The following is a 21200-nucleotide window of genomic DNA, read 5'->3' on the forward strand; positions in this document are numbered from 1 at the left end:
GGAAGCAAAGCTGCAGGCCAGGGCTGCCCGAGTCAGGGTCCAGACACCCCCCCCTTCCCCCGAATCAGGGCTTGCCCTCCTCCCCGCAGCCCCCCAAAGCAAACAGCACCCGTGGGAGCTGCACGGTGGCGCTCCTGCTTTGACCCCCCCACTTTTCCCACCGAGGGCCAGCCCCGGCTCCCCAGGTCACCACGCCGGGGGCTGTTACCCGCCCCGGGATGCACCCCCCCCCGCCGCGAAACGGCCACCTTTCCCGCAAATGCCCCAACCCGGGGGCAGCCGCCCCCCGCACGGCCCCGGCCCCCCCGCTCTGCAGCCGGGCTGCCGCTAGGTGGCACTCGGCGCCCGGCGCAGCCTGCGCGGGGCGGTGCGGGGCGGAGCTGCCTGCGCGGGGCTGCGCGGAGCGGGGCAGGGCGCGGTGCCCCGCACGGGCTGCGCGGCGCGGAGCGGAGCGGCGCTGGCCCGCGATGGGCTCGGCCGGCAGCGGGTAGGGGTAGGGCGGGCGGGGAGGTGCTCCGCGCCCGCTCCGCGCCCCGCCATGCGCCCCCGCGGAGCCCCGCGCTCCGCCCGCTGAGCCCCGCTCGCTGCCTCGGTGGGTGGGGGGGGGTGCGGGGGCCGCCCCCTCCCCGCTCCCCCCGCAACTCTGAACCATGATCACAGTCAACGCGGATGGGAAGATAATGGTCAGAAGATGCCTCGTCACCTTGAGACCCTTTAGGTAAAGTTATTCCCTTGTCCCTCCTCCCGGCTCGCCCCCGCCTGGCTCGGCCCCTGCGGTTGTCGGATGCGAAGCGGTTGTCGGAGCACATTTTGCGGGGGAGGGGGCGGTTGACCCCGGATCAGGATGTCAGCGGTCCTGGCAAGTTTGCCCGCGGCTCAGCGTGCGGGTCCGCAGCCCTCGCTGTCCGGCGGCTGCCGATGCGCTCGCCGCGCCGGTGCCCTGGGGTAATGACAGGGCTGTTTGCCGCTGCCTTTTCTTAATACCGTCCTCGGGGATGTTGGTACGCGGGGGAGTCGGTTCCTCTGGTTTAAATCCGCTAGTGCCGATGGGAATGTTGAAACCCACCCTGAACTGGCGGCGGGGCTGGGGTACCGTTAATACCCAACCGGCCAGGGTCGATATCCAAGCCTGAAACCCTCCGGCTCCAGCGCGCCCGTGCCCACCTATTGCTTTTTTCCCCTTGGTGTAACTCTCTCCCATTTCTGCCTCCATGCATTCGCTTCGCCTCTCCAGTCCTTGCTCTCCAGCTTCCTTATTTCACCGGAGACGCGCTTTGCTTGCTCCCAGGCTTGAGACGCATGGGAGATGCCAGGAATTGCTGGGATTTTCGCTGGGGAGAGGGACCAAAAACCCACAGAAGGGGCAAGTGCCGGCGGGTGAAGCACAGGGTGGGGTGAGCCCAGCTCGGCGGTTGCCAGTGCTCCCTGCTGTGTTTGGGGGCCGGGGATCACCTGGGATCACTGGTGGGATCTGCCCGGTGCCTTTTTGCAAAGCCCAGGCTACCACCTGGAGCTGAGCGGGAGGACAGGGCTCTGCTTGCACTGCTGGCTTGTGCTTGGGGTGGGAGATGTCTCCCCGGGAGCTGCCTGGCTCTGCGCTAGCGGGTGGACCGGAGGGATTCCTGCTGCCAGATCCCACAGCAGTGCCCTGGGGCTGGGGAAATTGGCCAAGGGGATGTCAGATGCAGTGGTGGAGCAGGGATGTGAGGATCCCCACGGCTTGGGCTTGCTCCGAGCATGAGGAATGACTGTCAGAGAGGTGGGAAGGACGCGTGCACCCCAGGGGTATGCTCTTTACTTGGTTATTTGCTTTCTCAAGTGGGTTTGAAGCCTGTAGTGAGGAAGTAACTGGCCTGAGCATCCATCGCCTCTGGGGCAGGGGAAGCACACCTTCAGCACTGACCTAGGATCAGGATGGGGAAGCGCAGGGAGTGAGCTGCAGGGTGATCACAAAGTCCCACTGGACGTGAGGATACGTGTGCATGAGGGGCTTGTGATGGCAGGAGAGCACTGGGCTGGAGGGTCCCCTCTTGTTAACCAGTCAGGTTTTCCCTGTGTGAGAGAAGAAATTCCCAAGATGCAATCCTAGCTGTCCCTCAGTGTCCAGCTCGCCCCTCCATGTCATGGTCCTGCATCACCTTGCTCCCAGCCCAGTGTGGGCAAGCATTGGCACTGCCCTGCTCCAGCCGTAACCTGGTGCAAATCAGTACTGCTCCCCTAAAATCAGCACCCCACATTCTCAGCTGATGTGAATCAGGGATGATCTACCGGAGTGGGAGAATATACTGGCAATCAGGATGGGGGTCAAGTAGATCGAGTGCTTGTTGCCTGCTGGGCAAAGCCTTGCTGCTCTAGGGAAGCCCACGGTGCGATCCCCTGCCTGGTGTGGACTCCTGGCAACAGTGCCATCAGCAAACAGTGAACAGGAAACCTGACCCTTTGCACCAAAACATTTCATTAACCATGCTCCAGACATGCCAACCAATGCAAAGCTCTGAGCTGTGAAAGCACCTGCAGCAAATGGGAAGGAGAGAGAGAGCAAATCTGTGTAGAAACGTCCAAGGATGGCTCTGACTTCATCTCAGCAGGAAAGGGTGTTTCATTTGTGACTGCCAGATTCAGGCAAGAATTCACTATTTTGGAGCTCTGGTCCAGCTTGCCCAGCTCTAGGTTTTGCAGAATGTGGGGAGTTCAGGCAAGTTTGCCAGCTGGAAACCAAAGCCAGGCTTTCCATGTGTCTGTAACATTGGCCAGTAAGAGAATTCACTCTAGTCCCCTGTGTGGAGGATGATTCCCACTGCTGAGCATCATTTTGACAGCACCGTGATGGTGTTGGGCTCTGAGCAAAACTGGGTTTTCAGGAGAGGGAGCATCTTTTATTAGCCTGACTGCTGCTGCTGTTGGAAATTGTTGCTCGGCTTTTGAGCTTGAGAGACTTGGGTGTTGAAAACTTGTCTAAAAAAATCCTACCTGTCCCTGTAGCCCTTGGTCTCACCATGCACCTGCATAATATTCTCCCTGCAAGTCCCAGCTGAGTGATGCAGCACCATGGACAGACAGTCCCAATGTCATAGCTCAATCCCACTGGGTGCTGCTGGCCTTCCTCCCCTCACCTTCCTCCAGCTCATTGCTCAGACCCTCCTGGCTGCATCCAGCTTTCAGTTCCATGGGCCAAAAATGACTGGGGTGTCACTTCCAATTTTCACTAAAGACTTAGAGAATTTGGCTTCCTTCTCTTTTGGGCACCATGCCAGAACCCAGAACTATGAACATTTCAGTGGGGAGGATGTGGAGAGGGACTTGGCACCAGAACCGTGCCCCGGCAATTAATTAAACGTGATGTGGGATGACAGGCAAAACCAGCATGCAGAGTAGATGCTACTTGGTGGTTGGAGCTCCATGGTCTTCAGTGATTTAGGATTTTGGGGGCAGAGGACCTAGTGCATTTGATGGGCAATTTGGAAGATCTGGGGTCGAGTCTGTTTTACCTGCTTTGCAGTATTTGTTTTCTGCATAAGGAGTTTCTGCTCAGTTAAGGCTGGGCCAAGCATTTTTATTCACCTGGAGAAGATCAGCACAAAGTAAAAGAGATGGGGTCCTCGGGCTCAGAGCCCATCCCTGCAGCATCCCTGCTCCGTGGAGTGATGCTGCTGGGCTCGATCTGCTTCTCTCCTAAGCATATCAATTCTAGTTATGCTCTAGTCTCTTTTTTTTTTTTTTAGGGAAAAAACCATCCTGAGTCTCCCCTACTCTCTGTAATCCAGTCAAAATGAAAAAGATTTTGTCTCCTAATGAGATGCTAGAGCACAGATCACTTTTGTATCTTTTTCTTTCCTTCCTCCTTTTCTTTCCTTCCTCCTTTTCTTTCTTCTCAATGTTTAACCATCACTCCTTGCCAGAGTATAATTATGAAGATTAAAATGCATAAACAAGGTCTTGCATAATGATGAAGATATTGTCAGTAGGAAGGCTGAGAATGAAGAGCAGGATCAGATCTGATTATTTAATCAGGTGATACTTCGTTAAAATGCCCGTTGGGGAAGGGGGCAGCTGGCAGCAGGATGGAGCTTTAGGGTGGGTTTTGTACCATGACATGCTCCCAGGGAGGATCCTTGGTCATGGGGCATGGCTGGGCTTTGACCTCCTCCTCCTCCAGCTTGTGCCTTCTCTACTGTGCTGTTGTCCTGTCCTGCTAGGGAGGTGCCACGGCAGACAGCGTTTCCTCTGCTCCTGCTCCAAGGATAAATTCAGCCCTCCAAGGCCAAGCTGGGTGCTGCAGTCCCTTCCGTTTGTGTTCCTGAGAGCCTCTTCCAGATCAAGCACTGTGCTGTGTGGCCGGGCGCAGGGTGTGATAATGGGAATGGACTCATGTCCCTGAATCGCTCCTGCTCCAAGCAATTTGTGGGGCACCATGTTGTATTGAAGCATCAGGGATGCTCTGCTGCATGCTCAATCACCTCCCTGCCAGAGCTGGACCACAGCTCTCTGGAAACCCTTCTCTGAGGTCTGCTTTGGGAAAGGGGATGAGGTCCGTAGTCATCTCTGCATGCAAATACTGCATCTCGATGGTTCATCAGCATCTGCTGGGGAGAGGATGGCTGTGCTCCACCAGCAGCTGCTTGTAGGGCACACCAGCTGTGCCTATAGCCAGGCTTTTAGGGATGGAAGTCTGGATTAGCCCAGTGAACAATGCTTTTTACAGCTTGTTTAAACTGCTTTCCACCCCCTGGGCAGGCTCATTCAGAAATAAGAGCTGCTTCACTCCCAGAGTGCATGCACAGGGATGTCGGGCAGTTTCACTGATGCACTTGAACATCCCCTTTCCCAGGTGGGTCAGCTCTCCCAGTGCCTGGCTGTGGGTCTCCAAAAGGATTAGCGAGTGTTTGTGCTGGTGTTGTGTGCTGCTGGCAGAGCTTGTTAAGGCTAACAAGCCCAGGATGTTTCTTTTACTCTTGATTAGGTGTGAGGTGAGAAGGGGATGAGGAGCTGCAGGGTTCTGCTTGTCCGAAGCCCCTGGCCAGGTGATCCTGATCTGCTGCGACCCAGCTGGGGATGGGGCAGGGCTGATGCCTGGGAGCCGGGGTGGATGGGTGGTGTTAGATGCCTGTCTGCAGCGCGCAGGGCTGGAGAAACCCTTTGCTTTTGAGCTGCCTGATGCTGACAGCAAAGCTGCCCTGGGTCTGGGGCTCAGGTGTGTGTTGGCTCCATGAGAGCAGCATCAGAGTTGGTGGGATGGAGGTAGGGAGCTTGTGGGGTCCTGTGAAGGTACCATGTCTTGCCCAGGAGGCTCTCCGGGCAGGGCGAGCCTGGCCATGCTGTACTGGAACAGTAGGGACCTGCCCTGGGAGCTCCTCCAGTAGATCTTTCCAGGGAAGGCCAGTCCTTTTTGAGTTGCTTGACGCTGTACTTCAGGTCTCCAAAACATCTCCTGTAGCTAATGAGTGCTTTGAAGGAAGTTGCTTTAGTTGCCAGCCCTTTCCAGCAACAGATAATTGCGATGCTGGCACGTTGTAGTCCAGACTTAATGGCTGGCTCCTAATCCTTTGCCTTTTAACTGCACAATAATGATGAGATGGAGGGCTGTGGTGTTCCTTTGCAACCCTTTCTCTGGAAAAGCCTGGTTTCAGCTTTGGGTGGCTCTGCTGCGTTTCCGTGCGCAGCTCCTGAGCCCTGCGGATAATGCTGTGAACTTGCAAAGGAGAGTTACAGGTTCCTGTCCTCGGTGGCTTGGTTCCCTTTGGCTCTGGGACGCTGGGAGGCAGAAATGCCAGCAGGCACCCCTACGGGCTTGCTCAGCTCACCATCTCACACAGGATTTGTCTATTTGAAGGCGAACTGTTGTTTCACAAGGCTGGCTGGCAGTTGTCTTTTCTCTTTCTCCTCTTTGAAATTTTTCTTGGGTTTAACTGGCTGAGAGCCTCCGTATAGCCATGGCTCTGGGACCTGTCATACATGGTGCCTGGCAGTGGCTCTGCTGGGGCTGTGCCTGTGTGTCTGTTGGAGGATGCTGCACCTCCATGGAGACTTGGAGACAGTGGCAGCATCTCCAAGCAGTGGAAAGAGACCAGGCATCCAATCCCTCGGTGCAGCACACTCTGCTTGCATGCTGGGGAGATGGGGGGGGCTTGGCTTTATGCTCCCTGGTGCACAATAACCCTCCTTCTTGCACAGAGCTCCTGCCTTCAGCCTTTGTACCCTCCCCAAAAGTTCTGGCCTGAATTTGGCCTGAATAAGAGCAGCGCTGAGGGCTCCTGCCTCTCTTGCAGCTGGAGGTGACCACAAGCTCAGCTGGGAGTGACGTGTGGGTCAGCATCCTGCCTGGTGCATCCCCATGGGAGCTGCTTTCCTACCAGCCCAGATGAACAAAGTAGCAATGGGATGGTCCCAGGCCACCGTGTGTGCTGCCAGTGTGGGTCCCTCCTTGTTCTGCTGTGCACAGGGCTGCCCGTGCCACGCAGGCGATGCTGGACACAATGGCAAATACCAGTGACCTAGTTACAGGGGGAACAAAAGACCTCTTTTTTTTAAAAAAAAAAAAAAGTTTTGGTTTTTATAGTTTTAGATCCTTTGGGAGGAAGGGAAGGTACAAGGTCTTTCTTTTTTCCGGACTCTCCCAGGAGGAAAATGGGTATTGTTTATTGTGGTGGTTCCTATGGTGTGGATGAATGGCCTGGATCTAGTGGAGCATGGTAAGGGCTTTCCCACCTAAGATGCAAGTCCTCTCTTCCCTCTTGAAGCCTGCCTGTTGGAGCAGACTGCAGGGATTTTGAAGGGTATTTTCAGGCAAAACCCACCTGCTTGGTGCCAGTTTGGGCAGCAACATCTTAGGACTCTTCATGAAGCGTGTGTGGGTCTGGCTGTGGTTGGGGTGAGTTACTGGTGTGCTCTTATGGAACTCTGGCCACAGAGATGCTCCTTGCCCAGGCTGGGTGGGGTGAGCCATGGGGATGGAGCAGTTGGGAAGGAGGCAGGGATTGTCCAGGCTGCCTCTTCCAGACACCCCAAAACAAAGCGGCTCCTGCTGGGGGTTACCCCAGGGGCATGAAGGGTGGTGGGGCTATCCCAGGAGCGAGCTGGTTCCTCATCACACCTTGCTACAGCTCTGCTTTCCCTCACACAGGATATTTGTGCTGGGCATTGGCTTTTTCACCCTGTGCTTCCTAATGACATCGCTGGGAGGGCAGTTCTCAGCCAAGCGCCTGGGGGACTCGCCCTTCACCATCCGGACCGAAGGTAAGCGTGGCTCCGTGCCCGTCCTGTCCCATGTGATGCTCAATGACCCCTGCATGCATGGTGCAGCCGAGCTGACGAGCACCAGGGATGCAGGGAGGATGGTGCTTCGATGCCTCTGTTCCCAAGGCTCCCTCCTGACCCATTTCAGGGATGTCAGGACAGCTCAGGGTCCTGTTGGCTCTTCTTGCTGTGGCGTGGAGCACTTTGCAGCCACGTGGCTAAAACCTGGCAGTGTTTGCATCCAGAGGTGTACAGGCACAGCGGGGGCACGTGTGTGCGGGAGTGTGGATGCTGACCGTGGCTCACAGCAGAGGGATGGGAAAACACCAGTGGCCGTGGCTGGTGGAGTCAGACCTTCAGCTGGCAGAGGTGTGGGCTGCACCCAGTCTGACGTGCTGAAGATTTGGCTTGGGTGCTTGGAGAGCTCAGTGGTTTTGAGCAGTTTTGGTCTGCAGGGAGTAGAAATTGTTCCTTAGGGATGGGAAAATAAAAGGCCTTTGTGGTTCCATGGAGGTGCTGAAATGTAGAAGATAAATATTCTGATTTTTAGCAAGTGTGCTTTCTGTTATATTTTTTAAAACACCTGTTTTGGCAAGATGTGCAGTCAGCTCAGGAGACAGCTTCCACGGTGGGAGGGTTGTGTCCTGCCCGTGTGCTGGGAGGTTGCTGCTGCACTGAATTGAGCTTTGCCCTGAATTTTTTTCTCTGTGGCCCCAGCCTGGAACAGCATGACTGAACTGCACAGGGGGAAATGTCCAGCTTGAACTCTGGTGAGCAGGGTGAGATAGGTTTGGCCAGGCCACCATGGTCTTCCCCTCCTCCATACCAAACGCATGGAAGGATTTGAGCTCCCTAGCCTTGCCTGGAATGTGATTTTGGGGCATTAGATCCTTTCCTTGTGGTGCTCGAAGAAGCCCTAGCTGCTTTCCTACAGGAGAGGACTGAAGTGGTGGTTTCCAGAAGTCTGATGGTGCTTGTAAACCACTTAGTTGATTTTCAGAGAGACTGATGTGCAGCCTGCGGCAGCTGGCTTTTTCTCCCCCACGGGTGGAGCACACGGTGGCTGGCGTTTCTCCCTGTGATCCCCTAATTGTTCCCATCACCAACTCCATTAAGCCCCTTCTCCAAGGAACTGGTGTTTGCCTGGTTGGGTTGTCCCCAGCCGGAGCCAGAGCAGGCTGCAGGATTGGTGCCTTTCGGTATTTTCTGTGTGGTTTACCACGTTTGGGGTACCTGCCCGTGGTACCTGCCCCTGCGGCAAGCGTGGTTGCTTTGTTAATGCCCCTGTCCCCATGCCAAGCGCTGCTCCCAGGATAGCTGGTGACTGAAACCTGGTCATATAATACATGATTTCTTCCTTCTTGGGATGAGAAGCAGCATGTGAGGAGGGTGGGCAGAAGCCTCTGGACCACCACCTTCTCCAAACCTGGCTTTTGAAGAGATGGGTCCTGAAAAGATTCCTGAGTGTGGAATAAAAAGTGTCACTTGTTACAGCTGCCTTCTGACCCAGGAGAGCCCCAGCATCCTCTGGGAGTTTGCAGAGAACTAGAAGAAAGGCAGAGAGGGACCTGAGTAACTGTGGGACCAGTGTGAGCTGAGGGTGGCACAGGTCATGCTGCAAACAGCAGCAAGGGTTTCTAGAAGCCTGCAGAAGTCCCTGGTCCCACCCCAGAGGACTTCAAAGTTGTGGTGAAATTGTAGAATCGTTTAGGTTGGAAAAGACCTTTAAGGTCATCAAGTCCAACCATTAACATAGCACTGCCACCACTAAACCGTGTCCCTAAGTGCCCCGTCTGCTTGTCTTTGAAATACCTCTGGGGATGGTGACTCAACCACCACCCTGGGCAGCCTGTTCCGGTGATGGCAAAAAGACAATTATTCAGATTCTTTATCCCCTTTCTGGATGCCTTAGAGTAGAATAGCTTTTCCCATTCTTTTTCTTGTCATCAGTTTAACCCAGGTCTTTGAGTCCACTGATTCCCATCCTTGCGTGTCTCCTGTTTACCAGGCACAACGTCAGCGCAGCCTTGGAGCTGGATCAAAAGAAACCTCCTTGTTCAGGCTCTCACACCTCAGAGTCCTCCACACTCATTGCTTTAGGTGATTAAATCAAGGTGTGCAAGTGGGTTCACCTTCTTCCATCTGAGCTCCTGGCCATGGTGGGTCCCATTGGCCCTGCGGGGCGGTGTGCTGTGAGCGCCTGCCTTGCCGGCCAGGAGCGATGCCCGCTCCTTGGCTCCAAGGCTGCGTGGTGTGGGTGTTGCTTCTGGTGATCGCTGGTTTGTCTCTTTTCAAGAAGAAGATAAAAATTATGATCAAGGTCCTCTAATTTTTCAAGCTTTTGGACGTTAAGGTCTGTAACTGGCTAAGGGAAGTCCTCCTTCATTAGCAAGCTCAGAAATTCAATGTAAAACTTTTTTTTCCCCCTCTACTGGATTGAATTGCCAAGCAAGGTATTGCTTCCAGATAAATTGCTGGAAATTTTGCTGTTGCTGTGTTTCTTGTTGGGGAAGGCTTGGTTTGTTCATGATCTCACACATTGTTTTGAAACATGAAGCATCCCCTCTCCTGTCTCTGGAGGAAGGATGCTGTTTCAGAAGGTTATATGCTTTGTCCCCAGGGTTTGGCAGGCACAACCTGAGAGACTTTCTAGCTCTTTAACACCAGGTTCAGGCTGTTGAGGTTCAGCCTTTCCCGTGATGCCGGTACCTACGGACCGGCTGTCCTGTGTGGTAAGTCGCTGTTCTCAGCACAGCTCCCCGCACACAGCGCAGCTACGTGGGATTAGGACCCCTGAAAGCAGAGCGGGACCAAGACCTCAGGGCATGCACAAGGCTGGAGCTGGCTAGGAGCCGGCCAATGTCACTGTGGACCCCTCGCTGTCACCTTTGAAATGCGGCTGCTGTGGGAGGATCTCATGGCTGGAAAACCCAACTGTCTCACGCATGGAAAAAGGCAGGAGGGACGATGCGTGCTAGGCAACCTCAATGGTGCCACTGGGAAATGGGGAGTGGGAAGCTGGTGGGGTGAGGAAACCCCATCCTTGGAGACTTTCAAAACACATCTGGCTGATGTGAGGTCTGACCCCAGGTCTGCTCTACTTGGAGCAGGTGATCCCTCCCGGCCGGGGTGATGCTGAGCTGACATGGAGGGGCACCGAATGTGTGTCGAAGTTGGTGCACGTCGGTGGGACCAGAAATGGATATACTTCTTATTAGTGCTGTGAAGTCTCAATGGGTCTGTTTGAATAACAAAGCGGCATTTAATTAACATGCGTTATGGATCCCAAGGAAACCCAAGAAATATTGCTGGTTGTTATTGTTGCTGTTAAGCACACAATGCTGGTCTGAAGATGAGCTCAAAGGAGCAGGTTAATTTTGCTAGGCTGATTAGCTCTTGATGTGAGTAATAGTGGGAATTGGGCCAGTATTGACACAGACCTGGACAGGTTCAGGGCTGTTGGCTTTGGAGGGGTTGATGGGTGCGTGGCCCCAGGTCTGCCATGGGTTGGAGCCTGGGCTTGAATATCTGCTGGGACAGGGCTCCCGGTGTGAAACCTCTGGAATGCACTGGTGGTCCCACCTGGGGAAGGAGCCTGGTCCTTGCTGCTGCTCTCGTCTCTGCATGGGCTCATGAAAGCATTGGGATTAATGGGCTCTTTTGAGCATTATTCATTAATTAATTTTGCATTGCAAGCTGGCAGCATCCTCTCCCCATACACTCTGGGTGTGGGCTGCTTTGCCAGCATCACCGGTGTATTTAGTTGAGTATGTTTGTGGCTAGTGAGCACCAGCTTCTGTGGTCCTTCCTGGGGGTGATCCTGGCTTTTGTGGCTGTTGGCTCTGGTCCTTGTTTCCACGTATCTTGCCAGGCTCAGCAGCGATGCTGTGCAAGTGAAGCTGCCCATGCACTTAAATGCCTGCAGGGTTGGGGTGGCCCCAAAGAGCTGGGGGTCAAGCACCTGAGCACTTAAAAATCATTTGCATTGGAGAGATCCTGTTGGGGTGTGGATAAGTGGTGAAGCTCATGGTTCATGGCTCAGTCTAGGCTGGGGCTGTTCCTGTTTCTTCCTGGGTGTCCTGGCCAGCCCAGCACTGAGTGTTGGATATCGCAGTCCAAGGGGAAGCTTAGGAAAATGCCCCAGACTGGCCCAGAGCTGTCCTGGCTTCTGAACTGTGTGAGCAGCCAATTAAAACCAAAATGAAGATAGATGTGAGGCAGGAGCATGAAAAGGAGAAATGGATAATGTCACAGTCCAAAAGTTAATCCCATTTTTAATTTTATTTTTGTGTATGAATCTCCTTCTCAGAGGCTCTCTCCAAAAGCTGAGTTTCTTGGTGTGTGCCAGAAATCATTCCTCAGATGGCTTCTCTGCTTGGTGATTCGATGCAGCAGAGGCTTTGCGTCTTAACAATAAATAAAACCCCCTTCTGAAATGCAAGTTATTTTATCCTAATCCGCTGCTGTCAAGTAAACACAGACAAAGAATGGTTCCTTTGTTTTGAAATGGCCACTGAGAGAATTTGTTCTACAAAGATCTAGATAAAAAAAAAGAGAATAGACAAGTCCATAAATTTTGAATGTGGGAGACGCTTTGGGAAGGGCTCTAGGCTCAAGAGATTGTTTTCTGTGCCCTCTTCTCTTGTCCTCCTTAGAATTTAAAATGTTTGGTGGTTTGTTTTTTCCCCCCCCCCCCAAGCATCTTTGTTTTGGTTTTGTTTTACTGCTGGAGTCAAATTGTCTTGGGGCAGGGGGCTGATCCTGAAAAACCACCAGAATCTTTAATCGTGGTGATTGCAGTGGGGCTGGGGAGGGGTTTGGCCGTGGTCCCTCTGCCCGCCGCTGTGCCCCAGCCTGGTCTGGGCAGTGATGTACGTCCTGGTCCTGCTGGTGGAGCTTGCTGCTGCAGGGGATTAGCGGAGGAAAACAGGTTAAGTGTTAGAACATGATTAGATGTGGCTGGAATACTGCCTGCAGCTGCTGTAGGTGGTTTTAAAAGATGGGAACACTTCTGATTTCTCCTGCTGTTGGTTCCTGTATGGTAGGGTATGAGGTGCTGGAGGAATTTGCTGCAGACCCAGGGGATGTGTAGGAACAGGTCCTGATGTCCCAAGATAGCTGGAGCTGAGCTCTGCCCTCGCTGTGGGCTGCTGATTCTTGCAAGAGGGCTCTGATTTAATTTCAGCTGACCTCAGTGGTACTTTGATGCAAGTGCTTTGAGTGGTTCATGTAGATATAGATATCTCAGTGCTTGGGGTCTGCGTGCTGCAACAGCAGTTCTCACACTGCAGTCCTTGAGTCTCCACGCCTTTGGGAAGTGGTGGTTTGCTGAGCACTGGAGTTCTGTGTTTACTGTTCCCATAACTTGTCTTTTCAAACCATTTTCAAGTGTTTCCTGCCTGGATTGATGCTCAGCTTGAGAACTCAACGCCTGCCTTTTTCCACCCCAAACGGAGCTCCCAGCAGCATCTCCAGCTGGTTTCCTGTTGGTGACCACAGTTGGGCTCCTGCATTGTGTTTCCTCAGTGGCTTTGGAAACAGGATCGGTGGGGACAAGGGGACAAAGGAAGGCTGATGGAGAGCTGATTGTAGAGCGCAAGCTGGAAAATGTGAGTGAGCAGGGGTGAAGCACATCCTCTGCAAGGCTGTCGCACCTTGTCCTAGGTTGCTGACACATGCTTTGGGGTCTGATCCTCTCAGGGCTGAAGGATAAGGACTCTGATGGGATATTAAACAGCTTATGGACTGAGGCACGGGGTTCCCAGTCCTGCGCCACTGGGACTTTCTGCAGCTGGGCAATGGTACTTGCCTTAACCTGGAGTCTGGCTGGAGGTGAGCAGTGCACCGGTGCCTGGGGACTTCCCTTGGTCTGTGGCACAGCAGAGGTGCAAATGGCCAGAGAACAGCTTCTGCTGCAAAAGCCTCTGAGATTTGGCCATTCGCTTTCATTTTGCAGGGAAAGAAAAATAAATGTGGAAAAGTTACAGAGACAGCCTGCTGGGGAACCCCCCCTTGCTGTCTTGGGGCACCTCGTCCTGGATGCAGGCTCTGGGTGCAGCTGAGCACTGCTGCTTTCTTGGGGCATCAGAAGGGCTATGGTTTGTTTTGTTAGGGCATGGGACTCCCAGGAGAGGTCCAGCAGACAACAGCCAAGGCACGTTACGCTGGACATGGTGTTTAACATCACCTGGCAGCAATCTTGCCCTGCCCTCCCCAAACCCAGTACCCCTCCTGTGTCCCGGCTACTGGAGTGCTCTGCCTCTCTCATGGCTGTTGCTTGCTCCAGCTGATGGAGTCTCACCTGCTTAAAGCAATTTCTTCCAACAATGAACATGGGAGAGAGAGGGAGATTGTTTAGGGCTGTGCAGCACAGCTGAATATTTTGGTGTTTGTGGCTTCTGTTTCTCTCCAGAGCAGGGATGTCGGTGGAGGGAGGCAGGAATTGTGCTGCAGAAGATGATGTTGATATGCAGAAGATAATGCTTGGGGTTTTGTAGGGCATCTTCACCGTTCCAGAGTCATGGTACCGTGAAGCAATGGGATGTTATGTTATTTCAATCCCTTGAATCACTCCCCGAGGAGCAGAGCAGAAAAGCCAAATAGAAATGTGAGAACCTACATTATCTCCTCGGAGGGGTCCTTTGCTCCCGCTCCTGTCTCTGCTGGTTTTCCTTCTGCTCCAGCAGCATCCCAGCTGGGTTAGCGTGGCCAGGTACCATTGCCGTTTGTTCTCACAGAAGATGCAGAAAGGTCAAGCTCGTATTTGCTAATGATCAGAGTGAGCTTGAATAACTCCGCTGTCCTCCCTCACCATCAACTGTGCTGGGAGGGGGGGGGAGGAGAAGGTCTGTGTGCACGATCCTGACCTGCTGCGTACGCGCTGCGCTCTGCGTGTGGCTCATCGCGAGGGAGGGCAGCAGGGGAGGGGATGGCTTGGTTCAGCTCCGCCTGTGAGGTCCAGGCTGCGGTGAGATGCTGCTCAGCCGGAAGAGCTTTAAATCAAAACAGAGATGTGTTCGTCCTCACATCCCAGTTTCCTTTCTCGGGAAAGATAATTTCTGGACCCATTTGCAAACTTGGGTCACTGCCACTTGTGACAGATCCCAATCTGCTCCTCAGTTTTTCTGTTCTCAGCAGAGCACATCGATCTTCTGACAGTAGCTTGAGTTGGGCAAAATACCCAAAAGTTGCTTTATGGCTTTAACAATCCCTTTTCTTGCCTGACCTCGCTGGAGAGAGCGTCTGGGAGTGAGCACTTGGACTGCTGCCTCCTTGAGATGTGACACGCAGTCATGTGGTTCCAGGGATGCTTGTATTCCCTTTGCTTTTGAGAAGTCATGCAAGTTATAAATTTATCTTGCTGCCTTTAATGCATGGTGAAGGTGACAGGAGAACCAGTTGCAAAGCCTCATGTAACCAAGTGATGGGGATGGGGGGGCACAGGAGGGAGCCGGGTGGACTTTGCTGTGCAAACTCGGCATTAATTATTCCCAGTTTCTTCCTGAGTGAGTTACAGCCCTCTCCTGGGCTGCATGTGTTACGTTTTGATGTTGTCTGCTGAGCAGCTCTGGATAACTGTCTGCAGAAACTTGTAAGCAGCTTGTCAGGATCCGCTGCTTGAGCGTGTCTCGCTGGAAGGCGCAGGCGGCGACAAGGATGCTTGTCCAGGCACAGGGATGAGGCTATTCTCATGACCTGAATCCACAATTTGCTTATGCAAAACCCTCTCGAAAGGCAGGAGGTTCCCCTCTCTGATCCCCTCTTCCCGCAGGGCCCGTGGGGCAGTTGTCCGGAGTGTTTCCCTGGGTCCCTGCGCAGAGGGTGTGGGCACGTGCTGCCTCCCCGGCACCAGCTGGGACATGCGGGTCCTGCACATCTCTAATGCTTAATTTTTCTGCTGCTGCATCCAGAGCTGGATTAGAGTCTGCTGGAGCCCCTGGGCCATGGGAGGTGTGCCAGCCAGGGGACATCCATGGGGAAGACTGTGCTGTGCAGCTCTTTGGAGGCACTCCAGGCAGCCTCAAGGGCTGGAGCAGCCAGCTGATTCTGTAAGCAGTTGTCTGGTCAGTGCCAAGCCGAGCTGGTTGGTACTGGGAGTACCTCCTTGGTGAGGAGCTGTACTGAGGAAGATGGGCTTTTGATTTTTCCTCCCATAGAAAAATGCTGAGGTGGTGGGGCCAGCTCTCCAGCGGGCCCAGAGTTGCTGCGCTCTGGCAGCTCCCACCGCTTGGGACCGTTCTCTTGCTTCCCCGTTGTCCAAGCATTGGTGAGGAGAAGGGGGTTAATGGAGACCCCAAAGCAAGGCAGACCCCAGGTGCAGGGTGAGGGCTTTCTGCTTCAAATGCTGCCTTCCCTCAGCCCCACTCCCTGCTGGCTGGTGCCAGATGCTTGGTTGCTCCAGGGGCTCTTTTAAATGGATAACGCTGCATGCGGCAGCAATAATTTATTCCGCTTTTCCTGTTGAGTATGGGGAGACTTCTTTAATTATGGGTTAAAGTGGTGCTCTGTGCTGAGGAATGGCTGATGGCAGTGGTGATGGGTGCTGCTGAGAGTGGCTGTGTGTGTCAGCTGCCCCGTGCAGCACCCTGGGGTGCGAGTGCTATTGGGTCCACTGTGCTGTGGCAAGAGGCTGCTGCTCGTGCCCAGGTCGAACCCCCATGGTAACACAGGCGTGTCCTTAATCTGCATTTGTTTTGGAGCAGACTGTTGCTTTGCCCAGATGGAAAAAGTGTGGGTTGATTAAAAGCATGTGTTCTCTCCTGTGCCTGCTTCTTCTGCTGTCCCCGTGGGCCATCCCACTTTGGTCCCGGAGCACTGCATCCCCTGTCGGGTTGGTGAACGTGCACTGTGCTCCCATCTCCAACCCACGCTTGGAAGGGGAGCTTAAAGTGGAAGTGTAAAACTTTACTGCTCTTATTAAATTGCTATTGCAGGCAGGGAAACGAGTGCTGTTAAAATAAGGAAAAGAAAGGCATCCGTGGGGGCTCCGCGTGACACCAGGAGTTACTGCCCACTTCTGCAGGGGTGGGCTGGCGAGGCAAAACGCATATTGGTGCTTTGTAGGGCACAGAGGGGTAAGAAGAAGTGTAAGGGCTGCTGTAGTAGTGGTTAAAGCTTAATCCACCCTGGGAATGCTGCAGAAGTGCCCGTTTGATACAATTGCTGCTCAGAACTGGATGCCTGCAGGCTTAAAAAAAAAAAAGAAAAAGCCTCTAAACTCATTGGAAGATGGAAGTGGGAATTCATGAGTCTTGAACTGGTGGAGCAGGGATGGACGTCTTGGTGCAGTGATGTGCACTGACCTCTTCCCTGTAGCCACCGTGTTGGAGGAGGGAGCAGCATCATCCTGCTGGCTCCAGCACTCTGTTATCTCCATAAGCAGCAACTCCCAGGGAATGATTAAATCAATTAATTGATTTTCTATAGCTCATAAGGAAGTCAAATGGCATTTCCATCAACGTGTGATGAGCAAACACCCCACCAAGGCCAGGAGGAATGTTAATGGCTCTTTACGCTTTTATTACCCCTTTTCACTTCTAAATCAAAATTCATCCTGAGCCCGGGAGGCAGCAGGTACTTCAGAAAATAAAACTAGTACAGTGGGAACCATAGCAGCCTCTATAAAAGCTGTTTTTTTTCCCACTGATTTATTTGTTTCTCTGGCCTAAACGAGAGACCAGGGTTTGGTTCAGCTCAGGCAGAGATTAGCCAAGGCACATCCCGTGGCTCTGCCAATGCCCCCCGGCTCCTGCGGGCTCTGGTTTGTGCTGCTGCCCCGCTCTGCTGCTGCTGGAAGGACCTGACTGCTGGGCTCGGCAGTGACTTACGGGTTTGGAGGAAGGGAATGATTTATTCACCCCTGGAAACAGAGTGGCAGGATGCCCGGCACTGTTTGGCCAGTATTTTTGGCTGAAGAAGAGATGGTAATAATTTTGAAAGCGTTAAATTAGTGAGTTCTGCTGTTTCTGAAACATAACGTTTTGGGGCAGCTGTAAATAAGACTGTGGGCTTGAGCACTGAACGTGTGGAGCCAGAGGAGCGATGGTGGTGCTGAGCCTCCCAAAGCCTTCCTCTGGCTGACCTTGGGGTGTGCAGATGCTGGGTCGGATCCTTTCTCTGCCTCAGGGCTTTGGGCTGATTTCCTGCAGACGTTGGGGTATTGGACCCTGATAATACGATTTTCCCCGAGGTCAGCAACAGGAGCTGTTAGGAGAAGAACTAGTCTTAAATGCCGATGGCCTTGGAGAGGATGCCTGTCTTGTAAAGACTAAGAACTGAAATGAGGGTTGGTGATGGAGGGGGTCCCTGGCTTATGGGGCTGTGGAGCCACTCTGGGGCTGCCCCTGTGCCGTGGGACTGGTGTGTGCTGCTCCTTGCCTGGAACTGGGGGTCCCAGCTGCAAAACTGGGGTCCAGCTTTGCCTCTGGTGCTGACAGCATCCAGCCCGGCGTAGGGTCCACCTGTGCCCTGGGAGCCCTGGTGTCCTCAGGGCTTTGCTGCTGGCAACTGCCCTTGAGCCAGCCCTGTGCTGGAGCCCTTGTGTTTTAGGAAGCAATTTAAAATCGATGTTAATCTTGTAGTTTGAAAGCCTCGCCTGCAGCATGAGGTGTTTGGAGCACTGCAGAACAGCTTAAAATGCAATTTAAAATAGTGCTGGCTGGCAGTAGAGGACCAACTAAAAATACCCTGCTGGTACTTTTTTAAAAAAAGAAGAAAAGTGAAGGGGGGGGGGGGGGGGCGGTGAAAAGGAGGAGAAGGATGAAATAAAAGCTGAAGTGCGGCTTGTGCTGGGGTTGTGTGTATCTGTCTCCCCATCCCCAGCTACCCACCTCCCCCAGCCCATCTCCTGGGACTGCTGGGGAGAGGAGGGGGTGACCCAGTGCGTTTTGCCTGCAGAGTGATGGCTTGTGGCAGGACCTGTGGGACCGTCTCTGTGTCCCGTAGGGGACACCAGGTGTCTGGTGTGTGTGTGTGTGGGGGGGGGGGGGGGTAAGAAGTAATAAAAGTTGGGAGGAACAGCCCTGCGCTCTCCCTTGTGGCAGTGAAAGGCTCTTGTCTGTGAATGTGTCTATTTGTATTGCTCAGCTTCCTGCCTTTTCTTATTGATATGGAAATAGGGAGCGAATATGTGTTAGGGTGGAGACAGAGAGCTGCAGCCTGCTCTTACAGGCATTTTCCTTCGGGTGGGGGGGCAGGGGGAGCTGGTTGGGGTGGAAAAGTGGCAGGAGCCCCTTCTGCAGGTTCAGCTTGGGGGCCTGCACTGAAGGGCTGCCCGGAGGGAGGGAGTGAGACCCCAGCCCCAGCGGGGTCGGTAGGGGGACACTAGGCTGGAGGGGGGCTGGTAGGGCCCTGGGTGGAGGCTGAGGTTTGCCCGGGACCTCTCAGTGGCCTCTAACCAACCTCCTCTCTGAAAGGCAGTGGGGCATCACCACCCTGCCAGGAGTGGACCTGCGGTGTGCTGGGGCGTGGGGCTGCAGGACACCGGGGGTACCGCTGGTCGCTCGTGGAGCCCCTGGCAGTGTGGGAGAGCAGAGCCCAGGGACGTGGCTTTGCCCCGGCTGTCCGGGAGTGGGGTGGGCAGAGCGGTGCCTGCCCGTGGGGGTGGCAAGGTGCTTGCGGGGGCGATTGATGGGGCTGGTTTCCATCTGCTGGTGCTGTTTTGGACAGCTATGGGACAGCTGGCTGTTGCTTTCAGCCAAGGAACTCTGCAGCACATAGGTGTCATTGTTGGCACACACACCCTGCCCCCCCCGCCCCCCCCAGCTGCGATGTCTCACCCCCAGCATGTAGGGGACTGTAGAAAAGCCGGGGGGGTGTCTATGGAGCCCACAGCAGCTGTGATTGCTGCTGTTCATGGCTGTTAGCAGAGCCCTGGGGTGGCTCCTGCCTGGCTCGGTCGTGGCACACGGCTGCCAGCCCCACGGTGCCGGACCCATCGTGCAGGGCATAGTGGGGCCTCTGCCATGGGCTCTGTCTGCCCAGGGATGTGATGAGAGGGAATGAGAACACCCCTGAGGCTGCACATTTGCCAATGATTGCACAGCAATGGACGAGGGGATGGATAAATCCAGGGGGTAGATGATAGTGGGCAGGTGGGACATAATCTACTTTACCAGCCGGTGACTTAAGTCTGCTTAATTTGGCTGATTACCAGGGAAGCACTTTGTTGCCAGCCGTTTCCAGCAGCTCAGCAGCAGATCGATGGTGAAGCTGGAGCTGTACCGAGGTGTCCGCTTCACTGGCAGCCCCCAAGCTGCTTTGTGGGCACCTCCAGGTGCAAATTGCTGCTGGTGGTGTGACAGCTCCCTGTGTGGCCCCTTGTGCTTTTTGCACCGGGGCTCTGGCTAAGCAGGTCTGTATTTTTCTCTGTATAACTGAAATAAGAAATCCATAGCAGTTTAATGGCAAATGTGGTTGGGTTTGCTGGAGGCAATGACTGGCTGGGCGCTCATGCTGGCAAGCGGGTGCCCTCGAGGGGTGCAGGCACCCAGCGGGACCTGGTCCATCCCTAGAGCAGCTTCCACCAGGGTGGGTGCCGAAGGGATGGAGACAGGAGGTGGGCCATCGCCACCAGCCTCAGCCAGGCTTTGGGCTTTCTTGTTGCCGGTTAATGCTAGGTCTCTGGGCTGTGATTGTAATGGATTATGTGTCAGGGTTAGCTGGAGCCCTTGGCTAGTTGGCTTTTTGGTCTTTTAATCTGCTTGAATCACAATCAATAGCGAAAGTAAATAAAGGAGTGTGGGAGGGGGAGGGAAGCGAAAAGCTGGTGCTTTGCTTCCTGGGAAGCGGGGAGCTGCTGGGGTGGGTGCCCTCCCAGGAGGCTGGGATCCCCAGGACAGCCCCAGGTACCAGCCACTGGAGGAGCTGGGCGGTGGGGTCTGGGTCCAGCTGCACCGTGTTTGGGATCCTCCAGTTTCTATTCCAAGAAATCCTTCAAGAGTACATTGTCCTTTTCAGGGGTTTAAGTAGCCTGGAGTTGTCCTTTAAAGGAGAAAAACAAAGCAAAGCAAATGATGCTTTAGATTGAAATTAATTCAGCTGGTATTTTCAATGGACATAAGTAATATCTTACCATCTCTGAGCAAATTCCCTTCTTGTACTGGAGCATTCAGCTGTTGCAAGACAGCCAGGCAGGGATACGACTTATGTCTGAGCAGGAGGGGGAACAAAATCAACAACAAATCAGCCATGTTATGAACAGCGGACATACGGTGGAATTGCATTTTAAATGGCATGGAGATGCTGTGGTGTGCTCACACTGGTCTGCGGAGGCGTGGGTCAAGGCTGTACCTCTGCCTCCCCTTGGTACGGTCAGTGATGGGTTTGTGTGGCCAACGGGTGAGGGAAGCTTTTTCTGACCTTGAAATTGGTCTGGTTTTTGGGTGGAAAAGCTCCCTGTAGTGATGAAGGTGGGGTGTTACCTCCGCGCCTGTGGGGTGGCACCGGTGTCCTGTACCCCCTAGGAGGAAAACACAAGGGATACATTGGACAGGGCACCAGTGTGCAGCTCGAGCACCATTACCCCGACGTGTTTCAGTTTCCCGATCTTCTTGGCATGAAGCTGATGCTGAGCAGCATGAGTGTCCCTGAGCAGGATGGGGCTGCATGACCAAGGGAGGGGGAGCTGCCATCAGGGTCCAGCAGCTATACAGAGATTTGAATCAGTCTAAGTGGCTAAAAGGAACATGCCCTCAGAGTGCTATTTTTTCCCCTCCTGAGGTGTTTTAGCTCCTTTTGGAAACCTCAGCCCAAGTGTCCAAGAGCTCCACATAAACCTGTGTCACAGGGTGACTGACATCCTGCACGGTCCATCTGTGCTTGTGGAGTGCTGGATGGAGATGGCTCCCAACATGAGCAGTGGTGGGGCAGGGGGAGGATGATGCTCATGATCCCAAAACATGATGCCTGAGCAAGGAAACTCCTTCCCATCTGCTCCTTTCGCCATGGCACAACCTGGGCTTTGCCAG

At 54.0% G+C, this 21200-nt stretch overlaps 1 protein-coding gene across 4 annotated transcripts in view; it reads left to right on the top strand.

The window, feature by feature from the left end:
• The first annotated feature begins 430 nt into the window (after positions 1–430).
• MGAT5B (alpha-1,6-mannosylglycoprotein 6-beta-N-acetylglucosaminyltransferase B) overlaps positions 431–21200 on the top strand; it is a 70645-nt gene continuing 49875 nt past the window's right edge. For 2 of the 4 annotated variants that reach the window (XM_040579516.1, XM_040579535.1), the window contains exons 1-2: positions 431–718; positions 7121–7233. In XM_040579516.1, coding sequence (XP_040435450.1) covers positions 651–718; positions 7121–7233 — 181 coding nt within the window. In that variant the 5' untranslated portion in view covers positions 431–650. The remainder of the gene's footprint in view (positions 719–7120; positions 7234–21200) is intronic. The other 2 variants (XM_040579506.1, XM_040579525.1) reach the window with 2 other exon arrangements.

The sequence above is a fragment of the Falco naumanni genome, chromosome 1, assembly GCF_017639655.2.
Source record: "Falco naumanni isolate bFalNau1 chromosome 1, bFalNau1.pat, whole genome shotgun sequence".
In the NCBI taxonomy this organism is placed as follows: domain Eukaryota; kingdom Metazoa; phylum Chordata; class Aves; order Falconiformes; family Falconidae; genus Falco; species Falco naumanni.